General features: G+C 43.7%; 1 protein-coding gene across 11 annotated transcripts in view; it reads right to left on the bottom strand.

The window, feature by feature from the left end:
• Khdrbs3 (KH RNA binding domain containing, signal transduction associated 3) overlaps positions 1-19042 on the bottom strand; it is a 172200-nt gene that overhangs the window by 113865 nt on the left and 39293 nt on the right. For 2 of the 11 annotated variants that reach the window (XR_013046419.1, XM_076556013.1), the window contains exon 1: positions 6249-6477. The exons of the other annotated variants lie outside the window; for them this stretch is intronic. Coding sequence is in view for 1 of the 2 variants with exons in the window: in XM_076556013.1 (XP_076412128.1) it covers positions 6249-6462 (214 nt within the window). In the remaining variant the exon portion in view is untranslated. Of the gene's footprint in view, positions 1-6248; positions 6478-19042 lie in introns of those variants that run through there. 11 annotated transcript variants of the gene reach the window in all.

Genomic DNA, 19042 nt, shown 5'->3' with positions numbered 1-19042 from the left:
ATGGAAACCTATCTTATAACCCAATTAAAATGCAATTGGTGAGAACAGAACACATGATGTATGAAAGGGTGACATAGTGGGGTTAAAGGGGTAAGGAGTGTAAAAGGGGGTGGAGGAGCAGGAGATGAATCAGCCAAAACTAAGGGTTACGGAAATCGCTTTACAGAAGCTTACCAGTTGGTAAGATAATTTCAAATGTACTTTTTAAGTAGTAGTTCAAATGGAGGAAGCCTGCATAAATGGAGAGTGCTGCTGCCAGAAGTCATGGCTATTAAACAAAACTGCAGAATCAGGCACAAGAACCTCCCCAGAGGTCTCCAAAACAACCAAGCTCCGCCACTGGTTCTTGCTAACTCACCATAACCCCGAGGTAAGACCCACAAAACAACCCAGGCTAACCACTGCTCTTGCTTACCCACCATAACCCCCAGGTAAGACCCAATTGCTGAGACACCACACATGTTGATCAAAGGACATAAAGAAATTAACTGATACCCTACAAAGAAACTTCCTCACTACTGGTTAGCTTTCATTAGCAGCTGCAGTTACCTGCACAAAAACAAGCCAGCCAAAATTCCAATATGGATGGGGGAGGAACTCAAAAGGCCCCCTACCTAATGGAGGAGCCAGTAGCAGTTTACAGATGCTGGGGGAGGGAGAATCATTCTGGGGGGGAGGGGGTGACTACTGGTAGGTTGACTAAGATCCAATAGATGCCCCCACACACACACACTTAGGAGCAGCACTTATTTGACTTAAGTGGATTATTGTGAAAGGGAGGGATGGAGGGGGAGAAAGAAAGAGAGAGAGACAGACACAGTCAGTTCTGTAGTTTGGAGAGGGACATGTTGGGAACCTGGGGAAACTGGAGAGGAATATGATCATAAATGCATACATGGTTAAAATTCTCAAAGAATAAATTAAGAAAACAGCAGCAAGTCAAAAGTCAGCTTCTTCACTGAGTATAATCCAAGACTTCAGCTGTAATTAGTAAAAGAAAATAAATCCCATTTTTATTATCTATTCATGTAGTAATTAGAGATAATCTTTGACATAAGAGTCAACAAACTAGGTAAACTAAAATTTCCTTTAAGACAATTAGATTTTTCCCCATTTTTCATGTTTGTGTGGTATGCACACATGTGTATACGCATGCAAATGAGTGTGAGTACAAGTGTGAGAGGGTGTACAGCCTCATGTGTTTGAAAGTGCATATGGAGGTTAGGTTAGTGCAGGAAATCATCCTTGATAGTCGGCCCACCCCCCAGACTTATGCATTGAAGCAAGGTGTCTCAATCAAACCCAGAAATCACTGATATTACTGGTCTTGTTAGCCAACCTGCTCAGAGGATCCAGTCTCTGCCTCTGTGGCATTTACTTGAGTTTCTAGAGATCTGAACTCTGGTCCTCACATTTTCAAGGCAATCACTTTAACTACTGAACTATCTCATCTCTGTAGGCCAACCACTATAATTTTTATTATACATATATTTGGTGATTATGAATAGTTTTGTTGTTTTCAAGAAATCCAGTAAAATACAGTGTGTATGGGGGGAGGGAAAGTTCAAATATACCAGACCACCTCTAAAATCAAGACCAGCTGGTAGTTTCATAGTCTCAAGCCTATGCTACTCCGGACAGAAAAGCAGCTCAGATTACAAGAAGCTCCCCCCAGATTCATGTGTCCCTTTCAATGGCTATAAAAATGAAGTCACCAAACAAGGATTTAATCAGACATCCTGGAGAGATGCACTGGGGATCTGACATTCATTGCTCTCTGGTCACATTTGGTGTCACACACCTTCATTGAATACACTGCCACCTTCCCACTCAGAATTAGTCAGTGTGTGATGGAGGTTTTAGAGAATACAGAGGGAGGTAACACTGTTCCCAAGCTACATATGCCAAACCTCTGTTATCGTAGAAAGGGTTCCAGTAATGATATCTGCTTTAGTCTCGGTTTATACTTTGTTTGAATGTGAAGTGTCCCCATGGGTTCATGTGATTGAACCTTTGGTCCTCAGCTGTTCCCATGTTTTAGAAGAGTGTAGAAGCATAGGAAATGGAGTCTTGCTGCAGGAAGTAGGTCACGGGTTGGGGGAGGGCTTGAGGTTTTGTACTGTGCTTAACTTCCTATCTGCCCTCCAGTCAGAGTGGAGGTCCAATGGGACCAGCAGCCACACACTTCTATCTTGTGTTACCATGCTTTCCCAACCTGGAAGCACTATATCTAGCACCCTGACCCTGAACCCAAAGCCAGTGAAAGAAGTTTACCATGGCCTTGAAACCCGTGAAAGAAACACTTTAGCCCTGAACTGTGGTGTGGTGATACACTGTGTTCCCCAATATATTGTGCACCCTAATAAAGCTTATCTGAGGATCAGAGGAAAAAGCCAGCTACTGTATTAAACATAGAAGTCAGGCAATGGTGGCTTAATCATAGCATTTGGGAGGCAGAGATCCAACCAGATCTCTGTGAGTTCAAAGCCACACTGGAGAACAGCCAGGCATGGTAACACATGCCTTTAATCCCAGCACTAACCATAGAGGTCTGGAGGTCTGTACAGACAGACAGGAAGTGATGATGTACCTGGGCGGAGAGAGGAAGTGAGATGCAGAACAGAAAGGCATATAGGCATGGGCATACAGGAAGTAGCTCTCTTTGGCTGAGGCTTTTCATGTGGTAAGAAAGTGGATGGCTTTTTTCTGCTTTTCTGATCTCTCAGTTTTTACCCCAACATCTGGCTCCGGGTTTTTATTAGTAAGACCTTTTAGCAATTCGTCTTACATTGAATCCAAAACCTAAGAAACACACTTTGTCCCTAGAACCAGAGCAAGTGAAAGAAATATGCCCTGGCCCTAAAACTAGAACCAACAGGCTAAAAAGGGCCAGTGAAAGAAACATAGTTTGACCCTGAAACCAGAGCCAACTCTGCCCTGGCCAACAAAACCAACCAATCTCTGAGCAGGAAAACCAACCAATCTCTGAGCAGGAAAACCAACCAATCCCTGAGCAGGAAAACTAACCAATCCCTGAGAAGAAAATCTTCTCCCTGGAGAAACTCTGCCCCTAAGAAGCCCTATGTAAGGCCCTCTGCCTGTTCAGGTGTTGGTTGTCCTCTTCCACCCTAGCAAAGGCAGCCACTCTCCTGGACTCCTCCTTCCCAAATAAATACCTTTCTTAAAAGAGTTTCGGGTAAAGTTCTTTCCATGGCACAGAACTGAAGAACCTTTGCTGAGGTTCCCCTTTAGGAGGACTGGTCAGAAAAAAACCCTTGGGGGGCTAAACAGAAAAAAGTAACAACTTTTCACTGGAGCAGGAGGAGATTGCTACACTTCTGCAGGGGTTTCCCCTTTAGCAGACTGAAGCAAAAGAAGCGATATCTTGGGCTGGAGGGAAGAAGCAGCAGAGCTCTGCTGGGAAGCTGCTTTAAGGGAGGGTGGGAGGTGGAGCAAAGCTCAGCAGTAAAGGCTCTCTCCAGAAGAGGAGCAGGAGTGCTACATCCTGCGGGGAGACCACCCCCTCTCACCCCAGCTTCAGGCATAGCCTGGCTTCCCGACAAGTCTGGATACCTTTCCCTCCAGAGCTGTAACACTCAACTGACATTCACCTGTCGTGAGAGAGAGAATACTAAGCAGCATTTATCTAAAGCCTATTTAGTTCTGAGATATACTATGTATGAAGGGGAATCTACAGAGCAAGGCAGAGACAAATGTAATATTTTGCACAAAATATTACAGAAAGGAGCTTACAGCTTGGTATATGCAAGATTACTTAAAAACCAGAAAAATTCAGGCCTAAATTCTTAAGAGATTTGGTGAAGAATTGTAGGCAAAGGAATGTGGATTTCTGAGTGAGGGGATGTGGCCCCAGAAGATACTACTATAAGGGTGCTCTATCAACACAGTGAGAATCATAACTTTTACCAAGATCTCATAGATTTTCTTATAATGTTACAAAATCTTGCAATCACGGAGGCAGTAAGTAGATGCCAGGTCTTGATGCCTGGCCCTGGGTTCTCACAGGACGATGGACAGATTAAGGTAGGAGGATGAGTCTCTTCGATCCATGTAGAGGAGGAAGAAGGACAGAAGCATGAGAAGGCAGGCCAGGTTCCTAACGTCGAGATGAAACAATGACAGCTCAGTAACAAACAGGGAGCTGCAGTAAACGTCGGCTGATGCAGCAGAAGCGTCCTAGAGGAAAGGGGATTGGGCGGTGCACAGAAGGTGAGAGCAGACAGGTGGGGAGATAGGGTGGGTACAGACACAGAGAGGGGAGAGCGAACTCTTAGAACGAGCAGCAAACGGGACATGAACCTGGTTCATTTAAGAGTGTGAAGAATAAGGAGAGAGCTGCCAATGAGGTACACACCATATTCAAAGAGGCATGGGAGCTAATGCGGAATGTCCTGTTCAAGTCCCCACAACGAGTGCCTCCACACTCTGGTCCCTTCCATTCTTCCCTGTGGGTACCACCATGACCACCCACCATGTCTGAGGCTGTCAGCCTTCTTTCCTATACTGGGACACGAGGCACTGCATATAGCCTAAATCCCACTTTCTAGTGAGACAACTTTCAAGTACGTGAACTCTGTTCTTTGATGATTCCTCAGCTGTTAGTTCCTATTTAAGGTCTGTTTCACCCAGCAGACTGCTTTCCCTCACACATGACTTTCAAGTGATGGAGATGACACTGACTCAGCATTCTAAGCATCACCTACACCTTGTGTACCGTCTCAGCTGCTTGCTCTCACTCCACCCCAGTGTCTCAGATCGACGTTAATCACCATTTTCCATGATGATTTTAAAAATCACATTAATTAGTAAGAGAGTCAGAACTCAAAAATCTAGGCCTCCCCTAACACGTATCAACAACTGGTCATCCATATGCTTTTGAGGAAACAATAACCCAATGAATCATGTGGATTGTGTGTGTGTGTGTGTGTGTGTGTGTGTGTGTGTGTGTGTGTGTGTGTTGGGGGGTGGGGTGTAGATTATTGTTATAAGCTAGAATGGAAAGGAATGCATTAAGGAAGCAACAGGTTCCTGGGTTGAGCGCATACAGAACTTAGACTTTTTATGAAACACGTCAGCTTGGAATGCTCACACTGTAGCCTGGCCTTCCTGGAGCTTCTTTCTTGTTGAGGAACTGACGTGGAAAACCGGATTCCAGAAAGAAATGGATAAATTTGGGTCATCTGAACAGTTTGACAGAGGGCCACACACAAAAACATGTTGGCTGGAGAGATGTCTCAGTGTTTAAGAGCACTGACTGGGTTGGGTTCCCAGCACCCACATGGTGGCTCACACTCATCCAAATAAGTCGAGTTCAGAGGGAACCCTCAGCCACTTCGGCATCTGTGGGGACCAGGCATGCACTCAGTACACTTACATACATGCAGGCAAAACACCCAAACACGTAAAATAAAACTAAGCTTTTTAAAAATTCCAATAAAACTATGAATAACCAAAGCAATAAAGAACCACAAAGGGCTCAAGGGGTTAAAATGGAGAGGAATGAGGGAGCAAGGGCGGGGTAGGGTCAGGGGTAAGACTTGGCACAAGCTGAAGGAGGAGGGAGTCAGGACAGGAGACAGAGAGCAGGGGAGAAGGGAGGTACTGAGAGAGAAGCACCAACAGGAGCCATGAACTTGCACAGAGACAGGCAGCCAAACTCCAGCACACCACAGGGAGAACAAAGAAAGGAAACACAAACACGCTGGTGTCGCTTCTCCTTTCTGCCCCTCCTGTGCTCATAGCAGAAAGCATATAGTTATGGACATAACAAAAGGACAAAGAGGGCTGCCCACACCGTCTCCAAGGGACAGAGCGACAGGGAAGGTGGAAAGCGGCAGAGGCAGACATGTAAGGCCTCTGGCAACCTGAAGCAGTCTGGAAAGCATGCGACAGGTCTGTCTAACTACACTCCCCTTGGGCTCAGCACACATAAAGCCTCACAGCAAAGGCAAGGAGAGGCAATGAATGGTGGGATATCACTCATAGCAATGCCGACCTGATTATTATGACTTTAGGGACAATGATTCCTCATGTACAGGACTGTGGATTCTCTTTCCATTCTAGGAGTTTCCATTTCTTACATCACTTTACAGAGCAGAATGCCCATGCTTTGGAAGGTAGCCAAAGGCAGGCAAAGGAGGAGGGGACTCCGCATTCCAGTGCAGATGCTCTACCATCAGAGGCCAAGCTGCCTCCTTCTCTCTTTAAAGAACACATATGGGTTTTACCATGCTCAGGTAGTCCACTTCTGAGTGTGTAGTTCAGTCTCGTGGAGCACATTCTCACTGTTACAAAACCCCCAACCTTTTCTTCCTCCGGCAAGATGAAGCAGTACACCTGTTCGACGACCACTTCCTGCAGGCCCTTTCCTGCACCGCCCGGGGCTGCTTTCCATTCCATGAATGCAGGGCTGTGGCTGCTTCGCATGTGCAAGCACACCATTGTGATGCGTGTGTATCAGTCACTACAATACCCGACATTCGCCCTTGCTGTAACAGGACGTAGATCCCTCTTGACTTCACTAGCCTGTTTCTGCCATAGCTCAGACCTTAGCAGGCCCCAGACCTTAGCAGCACTGATGCTAGGTCACAAGGCCCATTCAGGCTTTGAAACCCAGCATGTAGGCTACACCACCTGCCAAAACCGGAGCAAAGGCTGAGTCAGTAGTCCCAGGGAAGTCCCCCAGTGGAAAGACCCTAAATGCACCAACTCTGCTTTTGGCTTCTGTAGTTCTGCTTCTTGCTGACTACGAGTAACAACGAGGATGAGGTTTTTGTGAATAAAAGAGAGCACTGTGGTTCCAGGACGCAAGCTTGGGGCAAGTTCCCCATGCAGCCGCCAGCCAGCAATACAGATGTTCTACTCAGCTTTAAGAATGTCCCTGTGTGTTCTCTGGTGAACTTACCTCTCAACGTCAGCTACTGTGAACCACTAACAATTCCTGTCTGGTTTGAAATGAGATGTAGCAGTATTCTGAGAGCTATAACCCCCAAGTGTCCCGAGGCTCTGTGAACACAGGCACACCTGCTCCTCCTCCTCCTTTCCTCTCCTGCACTGAAGCTTCTCAGTGAGAAGTGCTGTTTCCATGTCAAGAGAAGCTTGGAATGACAAAATCTCAGTGACAGTGATTGTCTGAGGTTCGAAAATAGGGCTAAAGGAATTTTATGTGGCACCAAGAACTGATCAAGATGCAAACCCAAATGAAGAGCAAAGAAAGATTCCTCTACTGACAAAGTGCCCTACAGAATTAAGAAAAAAAGACATCCCAACAGAAGCAGCAATGGCACCAGAAAAAGCAGAGGTGAGGGCGCAGGCCCAGTCAGGTGCAAAAGCCACTGGACTCCCTGCTCTGCGCGCTTCACACACAATACAAATGGTCCATTTCACCATTTTAAGGAAAAACACACACTGATCAGCACCCACAGTAGGAAGAGGGATGACAGACAGACCCATCTCTGAAATTCAACCCCCTTGAATCCAGTGCTGACTGCTGAATTCCTCCTAGGGACTGATGAACTGTGGTAGCTGTTCTTGCATGTTAACTTGACTCCATCTGGAATTAATTAAAGCTCAAGGGCCTGAGTACAACTGTGAGGGATTTTTTCTTAAATGATTTCAAGTGGGAAGACCCACTTTTAATCCAGATTGTGTGTGTGTGTCTGTCTGTCTGTCTATAGGAAGATCCACCTTTAATCTGAGCCACACCTTCCACTGGCAGCCTATATAAAGGACACAGAAGCTTGCTTTTTTGCCTGCTTGCACTCATTCTCACTGGCAAATCCATTCCTTCACTGGCACTGGAGCCTGCTTCTTCAGGATTCCAATGCATGCTGAAGACCAGCTGAGACATCCATCCCCGTCGACTGAACAACAACTGGGTTCCTGGCCTTTCCATTTGTAGGTAGCCATTGCTGGACTAGCTGACCACAGCCTGTTAAAAAAAATCAATCAATCTCTCTCTCTCTCTCTCTCTCTCTCTCTCTCTCTCTCTCTCTCTCTCTCTCTCACATTCTATTTCTCTAGGACAGCGATTCTCAACCCATGGGTCATAATCCCTTTGGCAAACCTCTATCTCCAAAAATATTTACATTATGATTCATAACAGCAACAAAATTACAGTTATGAAGTAGCAACAAAAATACTTTATAGTTGGGGGTCACCACAACATGAGGAACTGTATTAAAGGGTCACAGTATCAGGAAGGTTGAGAACCACTGCTCTGGAGAACCTTGAATAATACAGATATTGGTACCAGAAGTGGTTCTAGACCAACGGAAGTATAAAGATGAATTTCGTAAGTATCTGAAATAGGCTTTCCATTTTGCCAATACCTACAGTTACTGAAGCCCCTCCATCTGAGAGAGCATTAAAAGCCCATGGTGTGAACTAGTTTACAAACTTAAGCAGACAAACCCACTGGATTATCCTGATTTACTAACTGAAAGGCAATGAATTTGTTGACTATATAAAACTTTTGATAATTTGTGAAAAAAAAAATAAGGAAAATGATGATGCTGGCCAGTTGCTCCCAGCATCTCTAGATAATCTGACAAAGGAAAAAATGAGCTCTGTGATAAAAAATTAACCGATTTCTAGCATCTCAGAATATGGCGAACGACAGCAAGGAGCTCAGTCATAAAACTGACCAGCTCCACATGTGCGGAAACTGTCTAAAGGAAGCGGTCTAGAAGAGGCTCTGCTCTCCAGCAGCCAAAGAGCACAAGTTGGAGAAAACCAAATAGAAGCCCTCATCCTAAGGTTGGCGGAATTACAGCGAAAATTCAAGTCCCAGCCTCAGAGGGTGTCAGCAGTTACAGTGAGGGCACTGACTGCTATGGAACAGGATCCTGGAGGGTGGGATGGGGATGTGTGGGAGGACGCTATTAAAGCTGATGGCTTTGAACTCTCCGATCCTCAAAGGTTTCTCTCCCCTGAGGAAGGCTCTCCACCCTCGCAGAAGAAATGCTCCCACCACCCCCACCCCCTGCAATATTGCCCTTTCCACCTTTGACTGAAGAAATGAATCTGTCATTGTCTGCTAAGCCAACAGTGACTTTCTCTGAAGGAGATGCCAGGCAAGACAAAACTGATGTCCCTCAGGGCTCACCAACAGCTGTCTCAAAACCAATAATCAGACTTCAGGCTCAGCAGGCTCCTAAAGGGGAGGTGGAAAGTGTAGTCCATGAGGGGGTCTATACTACTAAAGAGCTTAATGAGTCTGCTAATTCATTCAAGCAGAAGTCTGGGGAATATGTGTGCGAATGGATTGTAAGTGTGCAATAATCGTGAAAGGAACATAAAACTGGATCAGGCTGAGTTTACTGATACGGGCCCTCTGTGTAGATTCTAGGTTTAGTGTGGAAGCTTGCACAATTAAAAAAAAAAGGTGTCAAAAGTTTGTTTGAATGGTTAGCTGAAGCATTTGTCAAGAGCTGGCTTACTGAAAAGTAGTTGGAGATGCTTGATATCTTTGACTTAGTGTTAACAGCAGGATTCTAAGGATCAGGGAAGTGGGTATGCTATGTAAAACCTCATCCTCTACAATGGGAAGACCCAAAAGACATGTCCTTCACTACTTTATAAGATGATGAGAGGGCCACCAGCACATGTGAAGAGCTTTGTTGTCACCCTTTTCCTTGTGTAGTTGGAGATGCTGCTGCTCAACTGGATGAATTAAATGCACTGGGTTTAATTGGGCCCCAAGTAGCAGGGGCCAGGTGGCAGTACCGAATCTCCAAAGGGAAGGTGAATATTGTTATTGTAACGGGCAGCCCAGACAGAGCAATGTCCATAATGGCCTGACCAGTAATAGGCAGCACAGGCAAAGTGGTTTCACTGGTGGCATGACTTGTACAGACCTTTGGTACTGGCTAATCAATCATGATGTCTCATTTGTTTCTCTGTGTAAGTGGAAAAAAAAAATCTCAAATGAAAGAAAAATTCCACTGGAGCATGGCAAAAGAGAATCACAGCCCATGAACCAATTTCCAGACTTGAGTCAGTTTGCAGACCTAGAACCCCTTAAAAGGGATGACAAGGTTCCCCTGAAGAAGGACCTTGAAAGAATACCTAAGAGTTTTATTGTTAGCCTTCCCCAGTCCCACTGTTAATATTTCCCCAGTCCTTCCCCAAAGGGACCTATGGCCTTTTACAAGGGTAACTGTACCCTGGGTGAAGGGATCAAACAGACTTTTTAGGATCTATTGGATACTGGTCCTAAATTGATGCTGATTCTGGTGACTGGTGACAGGTTGACTACATTGGACCACTTCCTCTGAGGAAAGGACAACGCTTTGTCCTTACTGGAGTAGATAGATACTTATTCTGGTTATAGATTTGCCTTTCCTTGTGTGTCATGCTTCTGCCAAAACTATCTGTGAACCTACAGAACGCCTATCCGCCACATGGCATTCCACACAGTATTGCTCCTGACCAAGGAAGCCACTTCACAGCTAGAGAGTGTGATCGTAGGCCCACAATCATGGAATCCACTGGTGTTACCATGTTACCCACCACCCTGAAGCAGCTGGCCTGACAAAGATGGAATGGCCTTTCGAAGTCACGGAGCCCCAGTTAGGCGGCAGCAGCCTGGAGGATTGAGGCAGCGTTCTTCAGAAGGCAGTATACGCTTTGAGTCAGTGTCTAATAAAAATATATGGTACAGTTTCTCCCATAGCCAGGACCCACGGGTCCAAGAATCAAGAGGTAGAAAAGGGAACAGTTCCACTCACTATCCCCCCTTGAGCCCCACTAGGAAAATTTTGCTTGCTGTTCCCACAACTGTAAGTTCTGCTGGCCTAGAAGTTTGGGTTACAGAGGGAGGGTGCTCTTGCCAGGAAACACAGAAACATTCCAATGAAATGGAAGCTCAGCCTCCCCCTGGTCACTTGGGACTTCTGATGGCCTTAAGTCAACAGGCTAAGAAAGGAATAACGGTGGGTGATTGATCCAGATTGCCATAGTGAAATTGAATTGCTTCTCCACAATGGAGGTAAGAAAGATTATGTCTGGAGTGCAGGCGATCCTGTAGGGAATCTCTTAGTGCTACCATGTCCAGTGATTAAATCCAATGGGAAATTATCAATCCAGGCAGGATGACAAAGGGCACAGACCCTTCAAGGAAGAAGGTATGGGTCACTTCTCCAGGAAAGGAACCAAGACCTGCTGAGGGCTTGCTAATGGTGGAGGAAATACAGAATGGGTAGTAGAGGGAGGTAGTTATAGAAACCAGCTAAGACCATGTGATCAGTTGCAGAAAGGGGGATTATAATTGAGGAGTATTTCTGTCATGTTTTTAAGAATGTGTTTGTACAGATATTTGTATTTTCTTGCCTTGAGTTATTATGTAATATAACATCAATTAAGAGAATATTAATGGTTATCACATTTAAGGTTTGAAATACCAAAAGAATGTCTAAGGACATTGCCACCTATTGTAAAATTTATGTGTTTGAGGTTGTACAAGGGATAGTTATGTGAGATATAATTATCACTTAGTTAAAAATACAATGTGTTTGTGGTTGTATGTTGTATAGTTAAGCATAATTATGACCTGATTATTGTTTTTATTTGGGAATTAGCATGATATAAGGAGAAATGATTGTGTGTCAAGTTGATGAAGGGTTGATTTGTGATGGCTATTCTTGGTTGTCAACTTGACTACATCTGGAATTAACTAAAACTCAAGGGGTTGGGTACACCTGTGAAGAATTTTATTTAATATCTGAAGTGGACAGACCCTCTTTTAATTTAGATCTTTTGAGGTGGAAAGATCTACCTTTAATCCAGGCCACACATCTTGCTAGCAGCCTATACAATGGACTTGGAAGGAAGCTTTTGCTGACTTGCCCTCACTCTTGTTCTTGCTGGAAAGTCCATTCCTTCACAGGCATTATAGCCTACTTCTTCAGGATTCCAGGGTATACTGACGACCAGCTGAGACATCCAGCCTTGTGGACTCAACAGCTAACTACTGGATTTTTGGACCTTCAGTTGTCAGACAGCCATTGTTGGGCTAGCTGGACCACAGCCTTATAAGCCACTATATATGGGATTTATTGTATATGGGATTAGATTAGATTTCTATAAAGTTCTGTTTCTCTGGAGACTCTGGACTAATACACAAACTCTCCAAGAAGAAACTAGAATACAAAACCTCAAAGAGCTCAGGAAATGATAGCCATTTACTGTGAATGGCTATCAAAAGGGTCACCAAAACTGTATCACTGATTACCCATCAAAAAAGGGAAGAAAAATAGAGATCAGTGTACCTATCCTACAGGGTCAACATGAGGATGGATGATGATGCACTCACAAGTTAGGACAGGAATGTGACAGAGGCAACCTCTACCTGACTGTCTCACATTTACCAAATAAAATGTCTCCTGAGATAGGACGTTCTTGAATGGCAGCATTTTTTTTCCTAGTTTAACTTTGTAGTTTTCGAACAACCCAAAAATAACAGCTCTGTACCCAACTCTAAGTTAAAGCATTCCCTGAGCCCAGGTCTCCCACTGTCCAGAACCTGTGGGGGATGTGTCACTGTACTCCATGTTCATAGTCTTCTACTCCCCAAAAGAATGAGTGAGGTCTGCTCCTACACCTTTGCTGTGTTCCAGTCTCTAGTACTGAGACAGCAGGGGCTCCACGAATGGTTTTTAAATGGCTGAACAGCTGTTTTTAAATAGTTGGAATGAACTGAGCAAGTGCATAAAGAGGTGGTAACCACCGATGAAGTGTTCTTCTAAACGTCATGATTTAGTAGTGTTTAAAAGGTACTGTGTTAAGAATTCATGGGAGTGCCTAAGACCTGTGGGAGAATAATACAGATCAGCCAGCACCACAAAGAAGAGTGAGGCTAACAGGGCCCTTACTAATGCAGACCATCCTCCACAAGGCAGAAGAGGTGTGAACCACAGCCTTCCCCAATCACCACAACCAATGCTTTAAAAACATTAATCAAAAAAAAAAAAATCTATACTAAAATGGGGAGTTCACGTAAGAAGAACGAAATACATGTTCAACGTTCAGAAAGCAAGTTTAAAGTAAGTGTAACAGTGCAGTTGGGTTCAAGATTGATCTTAAAAGATACGTATACAGCATCACCACCCATCAGAAATCCTACCTGACAGATTATTACTGTGTTACTGCACCTGCTGGTCTGAAAAGAAAACTTTAACTTCCAACCCCATAAATGTTTTCATTACCAATTATTTTAATTAAGTCATGCAGGCCTAAAGGAACACCTCCTGCATCCAAAGCAGACTTTGTTATGCTAAAACCCACCTAACTGCCAATGACTCGTTCAGCTCATCATCTTGCAAAGAGTGTCCATGAGAAGAAAAAAAATGACATGGCAGAGTAGACACCTGTCACTACCTAATAAGAATGCACAGGCTCATCATAAATACATGTAAACACATCATTAATGGGAAATAAGTGGCACTCTAAATAGAAAGCACTCTTGGAAACAAATCAATTTGAAATTAATTTCATTAATTTCAAAAGATTTTTAGAGAAAATACATAAGGTTAAAACCTACACATAAGGAAATAAGAGCTACATTCATCTAGAAGAAAGGACAAAGAAAGAGGAAAGAAGATGACATTACTAATTTCACATCTCAAGGGTAATTAAGAAAGCCAAGTAATGCTGTTGACCACTGGAATCTACTTATGGATTACTTCCCAGGCAGGTAATCCCTGCAGCAACCCCACCAGGCAGACGGCATCATCAGTTCACAGGAGAAAGTGCCCAAGACACCAGCACATCCAAGGCCCGGGGCCTCACTCCTCACTTTTTCTCCTTATGGCTGTCCAGGAGCGACTTTGATTCTGAGTACAAAACAAAGGTGCTTTGGATTGTCATGACATTTGGGGACCCTCAAAATGTTAGATTCTAAGTGTGGCAGTGGAGTAAAGACTGGAGAGTGAAACATCAAGATTAGCACACCAAAGTAGCCAGTTAACACCTGGAGACTGCCTAGGCTTCATCTGAAGACCAGGGCAAAATGGGAGAAGGGTTACAGGCCTCCTGGCTCAATATTTTTAGGGCTCTTTTCCCAGCTCACTAGACAATCCCCATTCTGGGTGCCCTGACTGGCCTGCAACTCCATATATAGCCCAGGCTGGCCTGGAACTCAGGGAGCGGCCTTTCTCTGTCTCCAGGGCACTGGGATTAAAAGAGTGTGTCACCACACTGTACTGTTTTCCCCTTCTTAAAAAGATTTCTCTGTTTCTATTTCTAACTAGCCACGAGTCCCTGATGCAATTCTTTGCCCTAGGACAGTAGAAGCCAGAACTGAGAGAGCCCTCTGAATATAGATCCCTAATCTTCCCTTCCCTGACACTCTGGGCTTTCTGACTGTTTCTCTGACCTCCAGGCCAAACTTAAAAGGCACATTTTTTGATTTTTTTTTTCCCTCCAGTTCCCCTCTTCCTGGCAAATGGTGAGATTTTCAACTTGTCTATCCTACCCCCTCCCCCATAGAAACTTTAATAAAACTGCCTTCTGGGTCAGGTGGTGGTGGCACATGCCATTAATCCCAGCACTTGGGAGGTAGAGCTAGGTAGATCTCTGAGTTCAAGGACACCCTGGTCTACAGAGTGAGCTCCAGGAGAGCCAGGGCTACAAGCTACTGTTTACAATAACAAATTTGTGATTTATTCCTTCCATTAGAACACCAACAACAACAGGCCAGCACTACCTAGGATGGCTGTGTACCTCCCTGTATTCCTACAGAAGAAAAGACAAACAGCTCTGAGAGCACTACCACTCTAGAAAAGGAAACTCACGCCACACCAATGGGAAAGAGCCAACAACTGCAAGCAAGATCCTGTCCAGACAATGAAACAGCTTTGCTTCCTCAGACACCTTGGCAAGCTCTGCTTTGGACTCCTGTAGCCTAATAACCTCAGTGTCCGAGGACAGTAAGTGGGCTGGAGTGTGTTCCCTGAGTCAAATACATGGGACAGTTTGGACATCTTCTTATGTATTTATCCGCTACTGGACAGTTGACTCCACATCTCAGCTACGATGTGAAGTGCCAGGAAAAGCATCAAAGAGTGACATTTCTTCTGCTTAGTGCCTGCACTTCCCTCATGTAGATGCTGAGCTCAATGGCAGTCCTAGTTCTAACCGAGATCTCTATACAGTTTTTCATAGGGGCTGTACTAACTCACATTTCCCCAGGAGTGTGAAAGGTTTCTGCACCACTGCCAACACTTGCCTTTACATTGTTTGTACTGTCCCCTTGATTTCTCTTTAATTATATAGTTATATTCACACACACACACACACACACACGACATTACAGTGAACAAAATACAAAGATATGCTTGTTCACTGTATCAATGAAATCTAAGTTTACCTCCTTACTCCAAGGCCTTAAGAATTACTGTGTTCTGGCCTTTAAACTCTAACTTATCAATAAAAATGATTGTTGTAATTTGGAAACAATAAGGACTAAACAGCAAAGACAAACTGGGTGAACCCTAACATTAGTAGAAGGAATCTAAGGAGTTCAGCAATTACTATATTCTAGACTATATAATGCAAGTTTTCTATACATTTAGTCCTTATAACTGCTCAGAGCAGAAACTATACCTTCCCTTCTCCTTACAAATGGCAGAGCTGAAGTCATAGAACTGTATGAGTCAAATCTTCTGTTCCACAAACACCACCCTACAAAACAAAATCTTCCAAAAGTAAGCAAACAGAATAGACCGAGTTTATTGTCCAGGAACTTCTGTATGGAAAGGAAGTTCACTGACAGCCACTCTTTACTAAGAAACCTAACAGAAGCCGCAGAGGAAGTTACAGACGTACGTAACAGCACCCAGCCATGCAAGCATCTGCAACCTCAGCTGTGCGCATGGAAAGAGGGTGAGTGGCTGGGGTCATGGTCACATGCAATTTTATTGGTACTAATGACAAAGGCTGGCACGTTTCTCTTCTTCAGACCACCTTCCTCTGACAATACGAAAAGGAAGGTCTAAAGTAAGTATTTGTTGAAGGAGGTAGGAAGGATTGGCTCAATGACTACACAAACCACCAAAAAGGACAAGCAGAAAGACAGAGCCAGGCAACAAGGACAATAAAGCCAGCCAGGGCTTGCCTCCCCAAACAGAATAACCCCTTGGCTACTCCAAAGACTAGAGAGATTATCTTTAGTATAACTCAAAGCATCTGTCAAATATTCAGGAAGCCCACAGACTGTGTTTGAATAATTGGAGCTAGTAAGGATTTAAGTCAATAATATATAAGAGAAAGTAAGAATTACTATTAAAGACTGAGAAAAAGAAAATCTACCTTTTAGTTGTACCTCAGGATTAAAGCCCATTTCTCACTTTTAATTGCAAACACCATTAAGTACTCTGCAAAGGACCAGTTATCTTAAACAATTATCAAGCTCCGAGGTCACCAATTAGAACCCTGCAAGGATTTGAATTAAAAAAAGTTTTATGATTAGGTAGAGTAATGATCCAAGAAAGAGATTAGTTCTGTTCAGACCACACTCATTATAAAACCCATTTCCTTTGTGTGAAGATTCAATGTCTTTCTCATTTATCCCGCTGGCATTACCACACATTGAGATAGAAATATGACTGCACTAATAACATTCTATAACAACCATATCACACAAGCATTTTACTCTCTATTACTTTTGTAGCTAATAAGATTACAAATGAGTATTTTTCTATTCGTTAGATGGACAATAATACATACAGTGACCAACTTCAAAATAAAACCAAAGCAGAATTCATCATCTCGTTACCACACATGTTTAGGTCAGGTCCATAACCTATCCCACTCACACACAAAGGTGAGAGCAAATAAATGTCTGGAAAGAAGACACTAAATCCCATTTTTTGTATGCTATTATCTGAAGAGGTCACTTTTATTTAAAATACAACTTTAAAGATAAATATAATGGTCCAAGGTTACAACTAGATCTCAAAGGAAACATCCAGAAGAGAGAGATAAAAGGCATCAAGGGAATCCTCAAAAGATGCCCCCTCCCCCTTGCCCCAACACACACACACACACACACACACACACACACACACACACACACACACACACACACACACACAGACTTTTCAACACTCTCTAATGTAGGAATAATACATGCAAACACACATCATGCCCAATGATCTTAGCCATCTGAGAACTTTCAAATGAGTATAAAATATTGAATAGCAAAATGCAACTGCAACATAAACATGCATTCTGTCACTCAGATTTTATTTAATAAGCATGACAGAAAGTTAACATACTTCTGTAATATCGATTAGCATATACTTTAATAGTCACAGCCTGGGAGGACATGATACATCTTGGTAGAGATGAATACAACTGTTGAAAATGAACATGTCCACATGTATCCTAAAGCTGGAGAGAACTCTCCCTACTAGATGATCCTCCAGACACGTTTTATGCATTGCCTGACTCTATTGACACCGGACAACCAAGCTGGGGATTTCCTTCAGGGATGTCGTTTTAAAAAGTACAAATCTTTATATTCTAAACTGAGTTAGACATTAATCTAGGGGTCTTACAAAGAAAATAATGTTGCCAATGACACTCGTCTGTTTTTATTGTGCCCTTCAACCTTAAAGGACGGATACAGTTCAGTGAATGTGCAACCCAGATGTCTCACCTGCTAAATCTACTCTAAGGCTGAATGTGTGACTCGTTTGTTACTTACACAGCCTGTCTGGGCAAGTGACACAGAGTCGGAGTAAAGACAGAGCTTTTGTGCATGAAGCCAACAGTGACTACCTCAGGCAGGTGTTCTATTGTCTACTTACTGTGATAAGTACGACTTGATGATCTACGAACCAGTTACAGACTAAGACAAACATTCCAAAACCAAAAGGATCAGAGATCCAAAGGTGTTTTTAGATCAAGTGTTGGGTTCAGCACCCATGGCAACTGGCTCACCAAAAGCCATAATGCAAAGGCAGATAGATGTGCAATATAGCTGAAGTATCACTGCTTTATTAAGAGAGGAAAATGCGAGAAAAGCCTAAACAGTTCTACACAACAGGCAATAATTGGGAAAAGGTTGGTCAGCAATGCCTAGCTAAGCAGTGAAATTGCTCAAAATGCTTACACTAAAGGATAACGGCCCAGGGGAGAGTAACAGTCACACAAGTACTTTTGGTTAAGTGTGGCCAGTAGGAAGAGGCTGAGGAGAATCATGACTAAAGGGAAGAAATTGCAAAGGAGCATCAGTTCCATTTATAGCCATGAGGATTCTAATCTACATCAGCATTTGGCTAATCTAGAAGTGGCTACTTTAGAGCTTTAAGTTCACCAAGAGCCCAGTCTTGTACAGCCTCTCAGCAATGTCTGACGCATCAATCATCTGACAGCAAGCTGGATACAAAGGTTCCATTCAGCCTGGAGATTTACACATTTTCACAATCAGTCTCACTGACTAGCTCCTAGACTCTGAAAACGGCACTATTCATCTCTGTAAGTCCAAAATCACTTTCTGTACCTTGAATATAGATACCATGCATCAAAAGACACCTGCTGAATGGACGGGAACAAATAAACGATGATATTCTTCTTGGTAGTACAGTGAGGTCTGATAACCATTAACAAAGAACCAAGATTAGAATTAACAAAATGGAAGTCCCTGTCACTTCATTTCACACATAGACCTCCCGTGTCAGTTATTAAACTGTCTTCTCTCAGCTCCATACCCACTGAGCTGTACCCTGTTCTAGAATGATGGGCATCTCACGGGCTAAGCTTTTCTCACTCCAGCTCAGTCTGCCTTCCAATACCGTGTCTTCTGCATGATGCTCGTGGTTGCTGGGATCACTGAGGCTCTCCCAAACTCCTAGCATGGTGTCTGGCATGCAAGACTACAGTCTGCTGGTTCCTGGGTGCTTTCTCCATAGCTGAAGAACTTCCCAAGTGGGTTTATCAGTCGGGATCCAGCCAGGGAAACAGAAATTACACCAGCTGCTTCCGTAGAAAGGATCTAATAGAAAGGATTAGATAGACA

This window comes from Peromyscus maniculatus, chromosome 20 (assembly GCF_049852395.1).
Source record: "Peromyscus maniculatus bairdii isolate BWxNUB_F1_BW_parent chromosome 20, HU_Pman_BW_mat_3.1, whole genome shotgun sequence".
NCBI classification, from domain to species: Eukaryota; Metazoa; Chordata; class Mammalia; order Rodentia; family Cricetidae; genus Peromyscus; species Peromyscus maniculatus.
This window is presented reverse-complemented; position numbering and strand designations above follow the sequence as displayed.